General features: G+C 48.6%; 1 protein-coding gene across 6 annotated transcripts in view; it reads right to left on the reverse strand.

Moving 5' to 3' along the window:
* Window positions 1–15,654, reverse strand: part of BIRC6 (baculoviral IAP repeat containing 6) — a 2,386,688-nt gene that overhangs the window by 1,954,279 nt on the left and 416,755 nt on the right. For all 6 annotated transcript variants that reach the window (XM_086926902.1, XM_086926900.1, XM_086926901.1 and 3 more), the window contains exon 16: window positions 14,698–14,876. In XM_086926902.1, coding sequence (XP_086783028.1) covers window positions 14,698–14,876 — 179 coding nt within the window. The remainder of the gene's footprint in view (window positions 1–14,697; window positions 14,877–15,654) is intronic.

A 15,654-nucleotide genomic window follows, 5' to 3' on the forward strand; every position in this document is an offset into this window, starting at 1 on the left:
AGAATACCAGCAGCCGGGAAAATAGCCCGAACAACGGCAACACTGGCCTCAGTAGGACGCAGTGGAGGAGAAAGTAATTCCTCCGTGGGTGACGGCTGCAGACTGAGCCGCCCATCCCAAAGTCCAGGGGGGAGCGGCCAGCCCCGGAATAGAGGGGGATCCACAGATGAATGGGGAACCTGAGGGGCCTCAGGGGAAGATAGAGAGGCCAGTGGAAAAGCCAGCCGCAAGCTATGGAAAGAAGGGTTCGAGGATTAAGGCAGTGGGGACGGCGAGGAGCCTTTCCTGGAAGATGCCGGTGAAAAGGCAACACTACGGCGCCGTCACTCCGGGGAGGAACACACCAACAGATGACAGACCTCTGGAGAAGAAGGGACCTCAGGAGATAAATCCAGAACCCAACGCAGGGGCGGCTCCGTGGAGTCCGCCACAGGCGCCTGATCGACGTCGATCGGCGTCATAGTGGGCACTCGTGTCGCAGGCTCGACTTCTGCCACACACGAGCTCTCCAGGAGAATAGGGCGGGGTCAACGGCGAAGGAGTGGGGATGAAAAGGCGCCGGCTCGGCCTCAGACAGGGCAGCCGCCCACGAGGAGGACCGAGAAGGACTCTGGAAAGCGCCCCAGATCCCAGGCTCCACCCGTGACTCCTCCGGAGCCAGGGTGGAAGGCTCCTGGCGCCGGCTCGACCTCTGGTGAGGCAGCCGCCTCCTCAGAGGCCAGAGGGGGACTCGTGGGTAAGCCCAGAATCCCGGCAATCTCCTGCGACACCACAGATCAGCCCCGTAGGGATTTGCAGCGAGGCAGGGTCGCCAGACCCCAAAGAGGGGAGCCCCGAAAGACCGCACCTCGACGACACCACCCTCCTACGACCTGAAGCCGAAACCTTCGGCGCCGGAGCCGCCGGTGACTCTGCAGAAGATCCCACGCAAGGCAAAGGATCCACTGACATCTCAGGAGGTGGAGGAAGGGCCAAAGAAGCCTGCAAGGTCGCAGCGTAGGCTGTGATTTGGGCCCTAGTCACCTTTGCGCCGGGAAACGGCGGGTAGGAAGGAGAGATGGGGGTGCCTGCCCCAGGGGGAGTCTGCGCCCACCGCGAAGGCAGGACAGTGCATCGGAGACAAACTGAAGGACCTACCAGCCGGTGAGCCACGCCCTAGGGGCCACAGTGAGAGACTGTCGCAGACGAAACTGGCGGCTCCTTGCTTCCGAGGTAGGGGACGGACGCTGGGTTGAAACCGACCTGGACAAGCACGCAGACAGCAACTCCATCTGGTGCTCCCTCCCTGACTTCGGCTTAAGGTGCTGGCAGGCGTCGCAGCTCTCCGAGTCGTGGTGCTCACCCAGGCACCACATGCAAATTGGGAGTGGGTCCGTCGCTGACATGGGACGTGCACAGGAGGTACACGTCTTGAAGCCCGAAGGGATTCACACACGATTCCACTTAACGCCAAAGCGTGAAAAGAATAGAAGGTCCGAAAACAGGCCAGGACACAATCGGGATCAGTGTTGCACGCGGAAAAGAGAAAAAACTGACGTAGGCGCTCCGGGGTGGGACTTATGTATCCTTGCTGATGCTACATAACCGGACGACGTCGGGCAGAGTCACGTGGTGCCGTCCCCCCGGTGCGCAGGAATGCTGTGGAAAAAAGTTTCCCGGATCCAGTCTTACACCTGGGGATAATTCTACGTTAAGGGATCTGCAGCTAGTAGTGTCTATCCGATCAGCTGCTTCAATTATGTTCCGTGACCTGACCTGCCTTTCACCTCTGCTGCTGGCTCTGGCAATTGTGATGTCAGAACTCGACTGTAATATCTTAAACTAGTCAAATTCTGATGTCTTATTTATAAATCGGCAACTAAACACGTCACAAGTCACCGATTATAAGGAATATGCTACTTACCAGTATGCATCTGTTCTTGGCATAGAGGGCTGCAGAGTGGTACATTATGAATAGATCGCCATCTGGTGTTGGGCTCGGATGATTGCACTTTGTTTTTCTCTTGGAGAGTCTTTTGTATCTTGGTGACTCCTCCCTTGGTTGGTAGTGCGCATGGGCATCGGCTCCATCCTTAGATTGTTTTGCCATAGTAGGGTTAGATGGAGTAGTGTAGTAGAATACAGATAAGAATGCCCATGTAAGTGTATCTAAATAAGATAATGTTGGAACAGACACAGGTTTCCGGGGAGGCTGGGAGGGCATGTACCACTCTGCAGCCCTCTATGCCAAGAACAGATGCATACTGGTAAGTAGCATATTCCGTTCGAGGCATATGGGCTGCAGATGGTACATTATGAATAGACTATACAGCAGTTCTCTCCCTAGCGGTGGTCGCCCATGTCTGTTGCAACTGTCTGAAATAAAGTTTTTAATACTGCTTGTCCCACTCTAGCTTGTTGTGTTGTGTGCACATCTACACAATAGTGTTTTGTGAAGGTGTGCGGTGTAACCCAGGTAGCTGCTTTGCATATGTCATCTAGTGGAATGTTTCCCAAAAATGCCATAGATGCTCCTAGTTTACGTGTAGAGTGAGCTCTAGGAGGAACAGTTAATGTTCTCTTTGCTTTTAAGTAGCATATTTGAATGCATTTTACAATCCATCTGGCAATGCCCGCTTTAGAGATGGGATTGCCCTTGTGTGTTGGAGAAAACGCAACAAATAGCTGTTTTGTCTTTCTGAAAGTTTGTGTTCTTTCTATGTAGTACAATATGGCCCTTCTAACATCTAGTGTATGCAGGGCTCTTTCTGCTACTGTTTGTGGTTTTGGAAAGAAAACCGGTAATTCCACTGACTGATTGATGTGGAATGCTGAAATTACCTTTGGTAAGAATTTTGGGTTTGTTCTAAGAACCACCTTATTTTGGTGTAACTGCATAAATGGTTCTTGAATTGTAAAAGCCTGCAACTCACTTACTCTTCTAAGTGACGTGATAGCTATGAGGAAGGCCACCTTCCATGTGAGGAATTGTATTTCACACCTATGCATAGGTTCAAAGGGTGGCCCCATTAGTCTGGTAAGTACTATGTTGAGATTCCAGAATGGGGAAGGTGGTCTTCTTGGTGGAATGACTCTTTTGAGTCCTTCCATGAAAGCTTTAATTGCTGGTACTTTAAACAGGGAAAGATGTTGCCTGTTTTGTAGGTACGCCGCTATAGCTGCGAGATGAACTCTTATAGAGGTGTATGCTAAGTTACATTGCTGCAAGTGTAGTAAATAGCAAATGATTTGTTTAGTGGATGCGTCCAGAGGGTTGATGTGCTTACTGTTACAGTGTATAGCAAACCTTTTCCATTTTGCTGCATAGCATGCTCTGGTGGTAGGACGTCTTGCTTGTTTAATGATTTCCATACATTCTGGTGGTAAATCTAAATATCCAAACTCTATGACCTCAGGAGCCAGATCGCTAGGTTCAGTTGTTTGGGATCTGGGTGCATTATTTCTCCATGGTTCTGTGTAAGATGCATGGGTAATAATCTTAGCTTTTGATGTGGTACTTGTGAGAGTTGTAGCAGTGTGGTGAACCACGGCTGCCTTGCCCACGTGGGTGCCACTAGTATCATTGTCATTGAGTGTTGCTGCAGCTTCCGAACCAGTAACGGAATTAGTGGTAGAGGAGGGAACGCGTAAGCAAATTTGTTTGACCAATTTATCCATAGTGCATTGCCCTGGGACCGTTGGTGTGGGTACCTGGATGCGAAGTTTTTGCATTTTGCGTTCTGATGATTGGCAAACAGATCTATCTCTGGTTGCCCCCATTTTTGGAAGAATGGCTGCAGTATTTGGTCGTGCAGCTCCCATTCGTGTACTTGTTCTGACTGTCTGCTTAGGATGTCTGCTATCTGGTTTTGAACTCCTGGTAGGTGTTCTGCTAACAGATAGATCTTTTGAGGAACGGCCCATCTCCAAATGTCCTGTGCTAGTTTGGATAGTTGGAGAGAGTGTGTCCCCCCCTGTTTTTGAATATAATACATTGCAGTCATGTTGTCTGTTCTGATCAGGACTGCCTTGCCTGTAATTTGCATTTGGAAAGCTTTTAGTGCTAGAAATACTGCTAATAGTTCTAGGTAGTTGATGTGCAGTCACCTTTGCTGCACACTCCACTTCCCCTGCACTGTGTATTTGTCCATATGCGCTCCCCATACTGAGAGCGATGCGTCCGCTGTTATTATCACTTGTGGAATTGGCTCTATGAACGACCGTCCCTTGGAAATGTTTTCCGTGTTCCACCACTTCAGAGAGCGATACGTCCGGTCGTTTACCAACACCAGATCTGTAATCTGACCTTGAGCCTGATTCCACTGTGTCGCTAGACACTCCTGTAGTGGACGCATTTGTAGTCTGGCATGTGGTATTAGCAGTATGCAGGAGGACATCATGCCTAATAGTTGCATAAACACTCGTGCTGGTAGTGAGTGTTGTGGTTGAAATCTTTGTATTAACCCGACCATTGTTTGTATCCTGATTGTGTTGGGGTATGCTATTGCCTTTTCTGTGTTTATCGTAGCCCCCAGGTATTGCTGAATCTGGTTTGGTTGCAGGTGTGATTTTTTGTAGTTCACCGTGAACCCTAGGTGGTGCAGCAATTGAATTGTCTTCTGTGTGTTGTGAAGACATTCTTCTTTTGACTTGGCCTTTATTAGCCAGTCGTCCAAGTATGGGAAGACATGTATTTGTTGTCTTCTTAGGTGTGCTGCCACCACAGCTAGGCATTTTGTGAAAACTCTCGGTGCTGTTGTGACACCGAACGGAAGGACTTTGAACTGATAGTGTTGTCCTTCTAATACAAACCTTAGGTATTTTCTGTGGGCTTTGTGAATTGGGATATGAAAGTAAGCGTCTTTTAGATCCAGTGTAGAAAGAAAGTCCCCTTTCTTCAGTAAAGGGAGTACTTGTTGGAGCGTGACCATGTGGAAATGCTCCGAATTTATGTAAGCATTGAGAGGTCTGAGGTCTAATATTGGTCTTAGGGACCCGTCCTTTTTGGGGATCAGGAAGTATAGAGAGTATACTCCTGTTCCTTGTTGATCTTTTGGGACCTTCTCTATTGCATGCTTTTGTAGAAGTGCTAGTACTTCTTCTCTTAACAATGTCAGATGATCTTGACTCATTGGACGCTGTTTGGGGGGGATGTTTGGTGGGGTAGCTGTGAGTTCCAGGCAATAACCATGTTGGATAATTTGTCTCACCCACTTGTCTGATGTGATGTTCTTTGAGATCAAAAGAGAGAGCAAGGGATATTGTCACTCGGAAGTGAAAAGAGATACCTCCTTTTCCCCTGATAGGAATATTTATGCAAACAAAAGAAGGAGTATCCCCTACGTCAAGTTTTTGAAGAAAAACTTTCGGAGGGTGAGTTGTTTGGCAAAAAAAGGAAAAAGTCAACCTTTTTGTTAGGAAACCCCTCACTCACCACCTAGTGGTGACTTGCTTCATCATCGGGGTCCACCCTGGTGACCTAGCGTCACCAGGATGTGCTTCGACACCTGTGTTACAGTGGAGCAGGTTGTGACTGTATGTGCAAAAAAAGGTGTTAAAAATTGTCCTGGTTTAACTTAAAATCAATTTTTATTATAAAGTAATCAGAACAATGTTAAAAATTGCTGGCGAGATACTGCTTGGTGAGTTACGGCCAAGGTATCTCTATATGTGTCTGAGTGGCTTGGTCGACATGTTTCTACCATCAGGGCAGTAGCCCGGTATTCTTCAGGACCAAAAACAGGTGGATGGGAGGTGTGTGCCCCCTAAAAGGTACACCCTATCCTGATCCCCTGTAAACCAACTGGAAAAATAACCAGTGGTAGATGTGCTCTTTTAAAATAAAGAGAGCCGTCTGGTTACAAAAAAGGAAAAGACCTGTAGGGAAAAGCAAAAAAGTACTGATTTCAGTTAAATTTCTATACTTTCCTGTTACGTCGTGAAGTGTCTCTGTGATATGACTAATCATGCCAAGGGGACGTGCCCTCCGAGTGATCAAGTATTGTGTTCAATACGGGTGGTTGGCAGGGAAGTATTATCCGAGTATGCACTCTTATCAATAGGTGCTCGTGTTTGCCATGCAATACAAATTTGTTGCCTTCATAAAGGTATACGGGCATGCACTTCATTTCAAATGCATGCATACATGATTTATCATTCGTCTCATTCAACCACTTATTGTCTTTTGTGCCCAGTGAATTTCTATGAGCGTCTATAGATAGGTGTGGCAGGTTGTGGCGTTTCCTCGTCACGATCAAAAACCTGCATAATTTAAGTTGGTTTCCCACATCTAGCTCCACCCGCTATCAGTGGGTTCTAATCATACCCCTTTCCCATGCGCTTTATATTTTTAAGCACTTCTCTCCTGGGATCAATAACAATATACTGATGTCCACTAATCAACATTAACTAGCGACCCTAATCCCAAAACCATTCCTAACGCTGTGTAGCAACCGGCACGCGTTTTGTTTACCAACATACGCGCTAACCGCGTCACCAGGTCCCGCCCTGCAACTCCTCCCCCTCCGGCGCACGGCACCACGCCCAACCCGGAAGGAAATCCCATTTAAACGGTGGAACTCCCGCACGGCACCACTAGCCGAGCAGAGGAGGATAGGAGTAGGTGAATGGCCGTTTAATTCTCCCGCAAACTGTAAGTAAATGCCCCTCGCTTTCCAAACAGAGATGGAACCCAAAAACCTTTGATTATTTTGATTCCTGCCGGGCACTTCGCTCGACTTACTCACCTCACTATTATCTTTCGCGCCATTTCAGAACTTGGTTTGGCGGTTAGAAGAACCTACCCCCTGCCCGTTGAAGTAATCTAGAGGCTTAAAACAAGTAAGCCCCCTGTTTGAACCATGGAATCTACGCGTACTCCTACATGTTATATGTTTGTGTGTCTTGTTTGTATAATTTTTGGCGCACCTAAGTATTACAGTACATACGAGGAAACGCCACAACCTGCCACACCTATCTATAGACGCTCATAGAAATTCACTGGGCACAAAAGACAATAAGTGGTTGAATGAGACGAATGATAAATCATGTATGCATGCATTTGAAATGAAGTGCATGCCCGTATACCTTTATGAAGGCAACAAATTTGTATTGCATGGCAAACACGAGCACCTATTGATAAGAGTGCATACTCGGATAATACTTCCCTGCCAACCACCCGTATTGAACACAATACTTGATCACTCGGAGGGCACGTCCCCTTGGCATGATTAGTCATATCACAGAGACACTTCACGACGTAACAGGAAAGTATAGAAATTTAACTGAAATCAGTACTTTTTTGCTTTTCCCTACAGGTCTTTTCCTTTTTTGTAACCAGACGGCTCTCTTTATTTTAAAAGAGCACATCTACCACTGGTTATTTTTCCAGTTGGTTTACAGGGGATCAGGATAGGGTGTACCTTTTAGGGGGCACACACCTCCCATCCACCTGTTTTTGGTCCTGAAGAATACCGGGCTACTGCCCTGATGGTAGAAACATGTCGACCAAGCCACTCAGACACATATAGAGATACCTTGGCCGTAACTCACCAAGCAGTATCTCGCCAGCAATTTTTAACATTGTTCTGATTACTTTATAATAAAAATTGATTTTAAGTTAAACCAGGACAATTTTTAACACCTTTTTTTGCACATACAGTCACAACCTGCTCCACTGTAACACAGGTGTCGAAGCACATCCTGGTGACGCTAGGTCACCAGGGTGGACCCCGATGATGAAGCAAGTCACCACTAGGTGGTGAGTGAGGGGTTTCCTAACAAAAAGGTTGACTTTTTCCTTTTTTTGCCAAACAACTCACCCTCCGAAAGTTTTTCTTCAAAAACTTGACGTAGGGGATACTCCTTCTTTTGATGTGATGTTCTCCCAGACAGGTAGGAACTGTGATAGACGTCCCCCGACCAGTGTTATGTGGTCTGGGGGGAGTTCTATGAAGTCACTGTTTTGGGGTTGAGGCGTTGCGGTTGTTATTATTTCCGCGGCCTCTACCTTTGTTGTTGTTACCTCTGTAACTGCCTCTTGAATTACCTCTGGGTGATGTTGGTGTGAAAGAGGTGGATTGCTGACTTGTTCCTGTATTCTTTGAGCCCCCTCTATAGGTGGATCTACGAAAGGAACCTCTTTGTGTTGGCTGTTGCAATGCTCCCATTGACTTAGCCGTTTCTGTATCTTTTTTCATTTTTTCTAAGGTCTCATCTGTGCTTGAACCAAACAGTGTCTTTTGATCAAATGGTTTGTTCAGTAGGGCCGTTTGTACTTCCTGTTTGAATCCTGAGATTCTAAGCCATGCATGTCTCCTTAACATGACACTGGTGTTGATAGATCTTGCTGCAGTGTCTGCTGCGTCTAGGGCGCACTTAATGGAAGTATTAGTTATTATTTTACCTTCCTGTATTAACTGATCTGCCTTTTTCTGATGTTCTTTGGGGAGATGTGTGATGAGTTTTTCTAATTCATCATAATGTGCCCTATCATAACGTGCGAGTAGTGCCTGTGTATTGGCTATACGCCAGCTATTTGCCGCCTGTGATGCTACTCTTTTGCCTGATGCATCTATTAATTTTGACTCTTTATCAGGTGGAGGAGCCTCTCCTGTAGATAATGAGTTTGCTCTTTTACGAGCGTTTGAGACCACCAGCGAGTCTAGAGGTACATGCCCTTTAAAAAATATTGGATCCTTTGGGGCCGCCTTATATTTTTTATCAATTCTTGGGTTTAACACCCTAGCCCTCACTGGGTCTTTGAATATTTCTTCTGTGTGACTGAGAAGACCCTTCAACATAGGAAGAGTACCTGATGTTCTTTGTGCATTAGGTAGCGTCTCTAACAGGAAATCCTCTATTTGAGGTTCTGTATGTATATCTACTTTATGATATTTTGCTGCCCTATTAATGAGCTGCACAAACCCTGTGTTATCATCAGGTGGTGAAGGCTTTGAGGGATATAACTCTGGGTCGTTGTCCTCATCTGACCCTACGTCATAATTTTCCCATGGGTCATCCTCATCTGGGATGGTTTCGTCATCCCCTTGAGGTTCTCCCTCCCCTAGATCACTGTCTACATCAGACTGAGGTGTAGATGGTCTTGGTGTGGAAGGTGTAGGAATATTTGGCCTAGTGTGAGGAATAGGAGAAGAGGGTGTGACTTTAGGTCGAGGAGAAGCAGGAGGAGTTACATTTGTCCCCATTGTTCTCTTTTTTGAAGGAAGAGATTTATCTTCTGTCTGTTCATTCTTTCTCTTCTTCGTGACCACTTTGCCAGTTTGCAGATCGATAAACAAGATCTTTTGTTTGGGATCTGTCTGTTGCTCCTGAATCGGTACCGAAGGTCCTGGTTCCGAAAGGTGCTTATGTTTTCGATCGTCCGTGTTTGGTGTTTTCGGCACCGAATGTCTACTCGATTCCGACTTCCTGGGTATCGAGTGAATCTTGGACGACGAATCATATTTATGTTTCGACATGGAATGTTTCGATACCGAGCTTTCCCTTGTATGTAGCCTCGGTGCCGAAGTCGATGTCGCCCTTTTCTCGGATCCGACATGGTGGGAGTCCGAGTGTTTTGGTTTCCGTTTCGGTTTCGTTGCCGGGCCCGAGGGCGGGGCGTCGGAAACTTTTTTCTGCGGTTTGACCGGGCCCGAAGGCGGGGTCGTTACCGCACGGGGTCGGTTTTTCGGTAAGGGGACGTCGTCACTCACGGTTTGTTGCTCGATGAGTTCTTCAACCTCCGACTGGTCCCCTTCCGACCCCGACTGATCCTCTTCTTCCTCGATTTGCTCGTCTCCGAACAGCTCCGGGATCGCCTCCGACTGCATTCTGGAAACCTCGTGTCTTCGAGCTCGACGATTTCTAATCGTTAGCTTGGAGGAGAATGCTGAGCAGGCTTCGCAGTCCCTGGATTCGTGTTCAGGCGATAGACAGAGGTTGCACACCTCGTGTAGGTCCTTGTGTGGGAACTTAGCACCACACGTTGGACATTTTTTGAATGGAGTCCTTTCCATGGACTCCGGGCTTGACTGCGTCGAGAAAGGCCTCCTGTTCGTCGACGTAGATCCAAGTTTTTTCTCTTCGATTTTGAATTTGCAACGCGTCGGAATGGAAATGAAACGCGTTCGATAACAATACCGTCGAATTGGAAAGGGAATACGCGCCGATAAATCACTTTTCTCTGAAGTTGATCTGGAGCGTCTCGATCCTCATCCGAACCCGATGGCGGAAAAAAACAATCTAAGGATGGAGCCGATGCCCATGCGCACTACCAACCAAGGGAGGAGTCACCAAGATACAAAAGACTCTCCAAGAGAAAAACAAAGTGCAATCATCCGAGCCCAACACCAGATGGCGATCTATTCATAATGTACCATCTGCAGCCCATATGCCTCGAACAGAAATTGTAGACAGGTATTTTATACATGGATTACGGAATCCCACGTATTATTAAAAAAAAATCCCATTAGAATACTATTTAGAATGTTTCATGCCTAGCTCTATTCAAGACATCTGGAGGCGAGAAAAATTCAAAATAAAAGCATAGTATTCCACAATGAAATACCAACTCTGTTCACGAGATAAAGACTTTTACTCTCTAGATGCAGAGAATATGACATTTAACAAAGATCAGGAGAACTTTACCTGTACATACAATTTTTTAACCAGCCTTATAATAATGAAAGTCAGAGGCCTTTATGGTTTGCTGTTACCTTCTAACTTAATTTGTATTTGCGAAAGCAAAAAATATATCATGCCACAAGCACCAGATTATATTCCTAAGCATTGCCCTCAAGGCAGCACTTTCCGTAACTAACAATTACTACATTTAAATCCTTTCTTAAAATGTATAAAGAACCTTAAACTTTCCAAAACAGTTCAAGACTGTAGCCAGAACAGAAAAATAAGCCCCCTAGAACAAATATCTGTCATATAATGTTGCGCTGCATTTTGTGCCCTATGGAAAGTTGTTGCCTATCTGCTATACAGCTTTGATGTGAGTATGCCATTTTAAAGATGAAAAAGCAGCCTTAGAGATACTTCATGCCATTCAATCAATCAAGAAATTTGTATAGCGCGCTACTCACCTGGAGGGTCTCAAGGCGCTTGGGGGAGAGGGGTCCGCTACTGCTCGAACAGCCAGGTCTTGAGTTGCTTCCTGAAGGAGAGGTTGTCTTGGATAAGGTGGAGGTGGATGGGGAGGGAGTTCCAGGTCTTGGCTGCCAGGTAGGAGAAGGATCTTCCTCCCATGGTTGCTCTTCGAATGCGTGGAACGGCGGCGAGGGCGTGGCTGGTCGATCGTAGCTGGCGGGTGGGGGTGTAGAAGGTCAGACGGTTGTTGAGGTACCTGGGGCCCAGGTCGTGGAGGGCCTTGTGTGCGTGGGTGAGGAGACAGAACGTGATTCTCTTGCTGACGGGGAGCCAGTGCAGGTCTCTCAGGTGTCCGGAGATGTGGCTGTGTTGGGGGATGTCCAGGATGAGTCGTGCAGAGGCGTTCTGGATGCGTTGGAGTCTTTTCTGCAGTTTGGCTGTGGTTCCGGCATAGAGGGTGTTTCCGTAGTCCAGTCGGCTGGTGACGAGTGCCTGGGTGACCGTCTTCTGGGGATCCATCGGAAGATCTTTCGGAGCATGCGTAGGATGTTGAAACACGATGATAAGATGGCGTGGACTTGTCTGGTCATCGAGAGGGAGGAGTCCAGGATGAAACCCAGGTTGCGTGCGTGGTCCGTTGGTTTGTGTGCGCTGCCCAGGGCAGGGGGCCACCAGCAGTCGTCCCAGGCAGAGAGTGATGATCCAAGGATGAGGACTTCCGTCTTGTGTGAGTTCAGTTTCAGGCGGCTGTTCTTCATCCACTCGGCTACGTCTTTCATCCCTTCGTGAAGGTTGGTTCTGGCGGTGGCGGGGTCGTTGGTGAGGGAGAGGATCAGCTGGGTGTCGTCGGCGTAGGAGATGATGTTGAGGTTGTGTTGGCGTGCGATGGCTGCGAGGGGGTTCATGTAGACGTTAAAGAGGGTGGGGCTAAGTGAGGATCCTTGTGGTACGCCGCAGATGACTTCGGTGGCCTCGGATCGGAACGGGGGGAGGCGGACTCTCTGGGTTCTTCCGGCGAGGAATGAGATGATCCACTCCGGTGCCTTCTCGTGGATTCCGACGTTGCTGAGGCGTTGTACTACGGTGCGGTGGCAGACAGTATCGAACGCTGCGGAGAGGTCTAGGAGGATGAGGGCCGCTGTTTCCCCGTTGTCGAGCAGGGTTCGGATGTCGTCAGTGGCTGCGATGAGGGCGGTCTCGGTGCTGTGGTTGGCTCGGAAGCCGGACTGTGAGTGGTCGATGGATCCGTTCGTCTCGAGGAAGGCGGCAAGCTGTCTGTTGACTGTCTTCTCGATGACTTCGGCAGGAAATGGGAGGAGCGAGATGGGGCGGTAGTTCTTGAGGTTGGTGGGGTCTGCTGATGGTTTCTTCAGGAGGGCGCTGAGTTCGGCATGCTTTCAGCTCTCCGGGAAGGTGGCGGTGTTGAAGGAGCAGTTGATGATGTCCTGGAGTTGGGGTGCGATGACTGAGTCGGCCTTGTTGAAGAATTGGTGGGGGCATGGGTTGGTTGGCGATCCGGAGTGGATGGTGTTCATCGTGTGGATGGTGTCTTCGGTGCTGACCGGGGTCCAGGCACGGAGAGTGGTGGTGGGAGGCGTTGGTTCTGTGGTTGGGTGCGTGGTCTGTTCGCCGAAGCTGTTGTGTATGTCTGCGATCTTGCTGTGGAAGAACGAGGCGAGTGAGTCGCAGAGGTCTTGAGAGGGAGTGATGTCGTTGTTTCCGGCGCTGGGGTTGGAGAGCTCTTTGACGATGCTGAAGAGTTCCTTGCTGTTGTGTGCGTTGTTGTCTAGTCGATCCTTGAATGCTGACTTCTTGGTGGTGTGGATCAGCTGGTGGTGTTTGCGGGTGGAGTGCTTGAGGGCGGTCATGTTGTCTGTAGTCGGGTTTTTTCGCTAGGCTTTCTTGAGGGTACGGCAGTTCTTCTTGGAGTTCTTGAGGTCGTCGTTGAACCAGGAGGCTTTCTTGCTGCAGGGCCTGCTGGGATGGTTTTTCAGGGGTGCGAGGTCGTCAGCGCACTTGGTGATCCACTGTGTGAGGTTGATGGCTGCTTGGTTGGGGTCCGTTGACCTGGCGAGAGGGTTCTGGTTCAGTGATGTGGTGAGCTGGTCGGTGGTGATCTTGTTCCAGCTCCTGCGGGGTACCTGTTGCGGGTGGTGGTGAGTCGTGGTCCTTCTGAAGCTGAAGTGGACGCAGCTGTGGTCTGTCCAGTGGAGTCAAGTGGAGTGGCTGAAGGAGATGTACTTGCTGGAGGAGAAGATTGGGTCAAGCGTGTGTCCGGCGTAGTGGGTGGGGGTGTTCACCAGTTGCTTGAGTCCGAGGTTGGCGAGGTTGTCCAGCAGGGTGGTGGTGGTGTTGTCGTTGTTGTTGTTCTCCAGGTGGAAGTTGAGGTCCCCTAGGAGTATGTAGTCAGCGGAGGGGAGGGCGTGAGGGCTGATGAAGTCTGCGATGTCTTCGCTGAATTGTGTGCGGGGTCCTGGGGGTCTGTAGATGAGGGTGCCTCTGAAGGTCGTCTTGGCGTCGGTGTGTATCTGGAAGTGGAGATGTTCGGCGGCCGTGAGGGTGTCGTCGGAGTTGGTCGTGATGCGGATGGTGTTCTTGTGGACGATTGAGATGCCTCCTCGTGTCTGGTTGACGCGGTCCCTCCGGGTGATCTTGTATCCGTCCGGGATTGCTATGGCGATGTTGGGCGCTGAGGAGGCGTTCATCCAGGTTTCCGTGAGGAAGGCGACGTCTGGAGATGTGGTGTTGAGCAGGTTCCATAGTTCCACGGCGTGTCTGTGGACGGAGCGGGTGTTGAGCAGGATGCATTTCAGGTGGTTGCTGTTGGTGCTCGGCTTGGTGGGTGCGGTGCAAGTCCGGATGTAGGCGAACTTGCAGGATTGGCAGGTGAAGGGTCCGTGGGTGCGTCCTGGGGTGGCTCGGGGGCAGCCGGGGAGGCGGCCGGTGTTGAGCCCGTTGAGGGTGGCGGCGTCGTAAGTCCGGCGGGTGGGCTGGCATCTGCGGGGGCCAGGGGGTCTGGCGCTGGGTGCGGTCAAGGCGCGGACGGGCGCAGACGGGTTTGCCTTTGGCGCGCCTCCGGCGCACAATCGGCGCGCCCGCTGCGCGTACGTGCGGACTCTGCCATAAGTGGAGAGTGGGTGGGGCGGAGCGAGGGAGGAGCAGCTGGGAGGCGGGAGCGGGCTGGCGAGTGGGGAGGGGAGCGGTGATGCTGGAGGGAACGGGGGTGGGGCTGTGGGGGAGCAGCGGCAGGGAGCTTAGAGATGAGTCAAAGCCCCTGGCTCCCACATATTGAACTTTGCAGTCAGGGTAGGCTTACTCAAATGACCTTCAAACCTGTAAATAAAGAGGTTAGGGCTGTATCTTTAAATTCCAAAACACCCTGTGCAGAGGGGGACACTATGCTCTAGAGGTGAGTGCTTACAAGTACAGCTCCAATACTGAAGCACAGACTAGCTTTCAAACTCCAAAGCAGCAGCAAAAGTTTAAAAAAAAGGTGTTCAAGTTTATGAACACAGATTTATGAGAGTTAAAAGATCAATGAAAGACGTAGACGCAAGTGGCTCTAAATTTCTAAGTGATTACACAAAAAAAGTAAATTTTCTACATATTAACCAAATTCCTTACCTTGCCCGCCGCTACTTTCGCCAACAGAAAAGCAAGAGAATGTCCCTTGTTACTGTGAGGTTTTAACGTTGGCACCCTAACAACAGGTCTGATGCCACCATTACATAGCTCCTCTCCTCCTCGGTCATTCACTGCTTTAACATGGATTAAAAAAGAGCGATATTTTCCACCTGCCATACCTGGTACAGAAAATAAAACTGTTAAGTCCAACACAAAACCAAGAATAAAAGCAGTTTTTATAGTACCTTAAAATATAACATTCAAGTTTAGTATCATCAAATCACAATTTTCTGTTAGTACTGGAGGTAAGGGTTATGCTTTTCTCTTGTATTACTCACCAATGGTAATCAAATAAAACATCAACATTACACTTTAATAAGCATATAAAACTAGTACCAAAACTACAAATCACAAAAAGTTAAACGTCCTATCACATGTCCATAACTTCTGTTTCCAACACCATCTTTACTAGTCCTTGACACAGTTCAAAGAAAGCGCATGGCAGGCTATATTGCAGGCTCATTAATGCACAGTCTTAAGCAAAACATGCCATAAAAAGTAGTTGCTTATTGCAGACTAATGACGTTGATTCCCTATTTGTTATATAAATTTGGGCCACAGGGTATCACATTTTTATTTTGGAGTGTCTGTCCTGCTAGTTACAAGGTATTGCACCATCCGAGGTGGGGGGGGAGTAGAGTAAGCATAATCGTCAAGGAATGGTGGGATTTTAATAGCCTGCACTTAGAAAGTTTTGTTGGAGCAGATATTTTAGGCTTTTTACTGAGTGAGCGTGTTGGCCGCTCCCTTTCTGGAATCATCAGTTATCATCCACAAAGCTCCCTAACTTACTTTGTGCAATCCTTTTCTGATTTTATTTCGACCTTGGCCCTTATACATTCACATTTTTTTTTAATCTTGGGTGATTTTAATATTTGGGCGGAGGACGATATGGTG

Source organism: Lissotriton vulgaris, chromosome 6 (assembly GCF_964263255.1).
Source record: "Lissotriton vulgaris chromosome 6, aLisVul1.2, whole genome shotgun sequence".
Classification (NCBI taxonomy): domain Eukaryota; kingdom Metazoa; phylum Chordata; class Amphibia; order Caudata; family Salamandridae; genus Lissotriton; species Lissotriton vulgaris.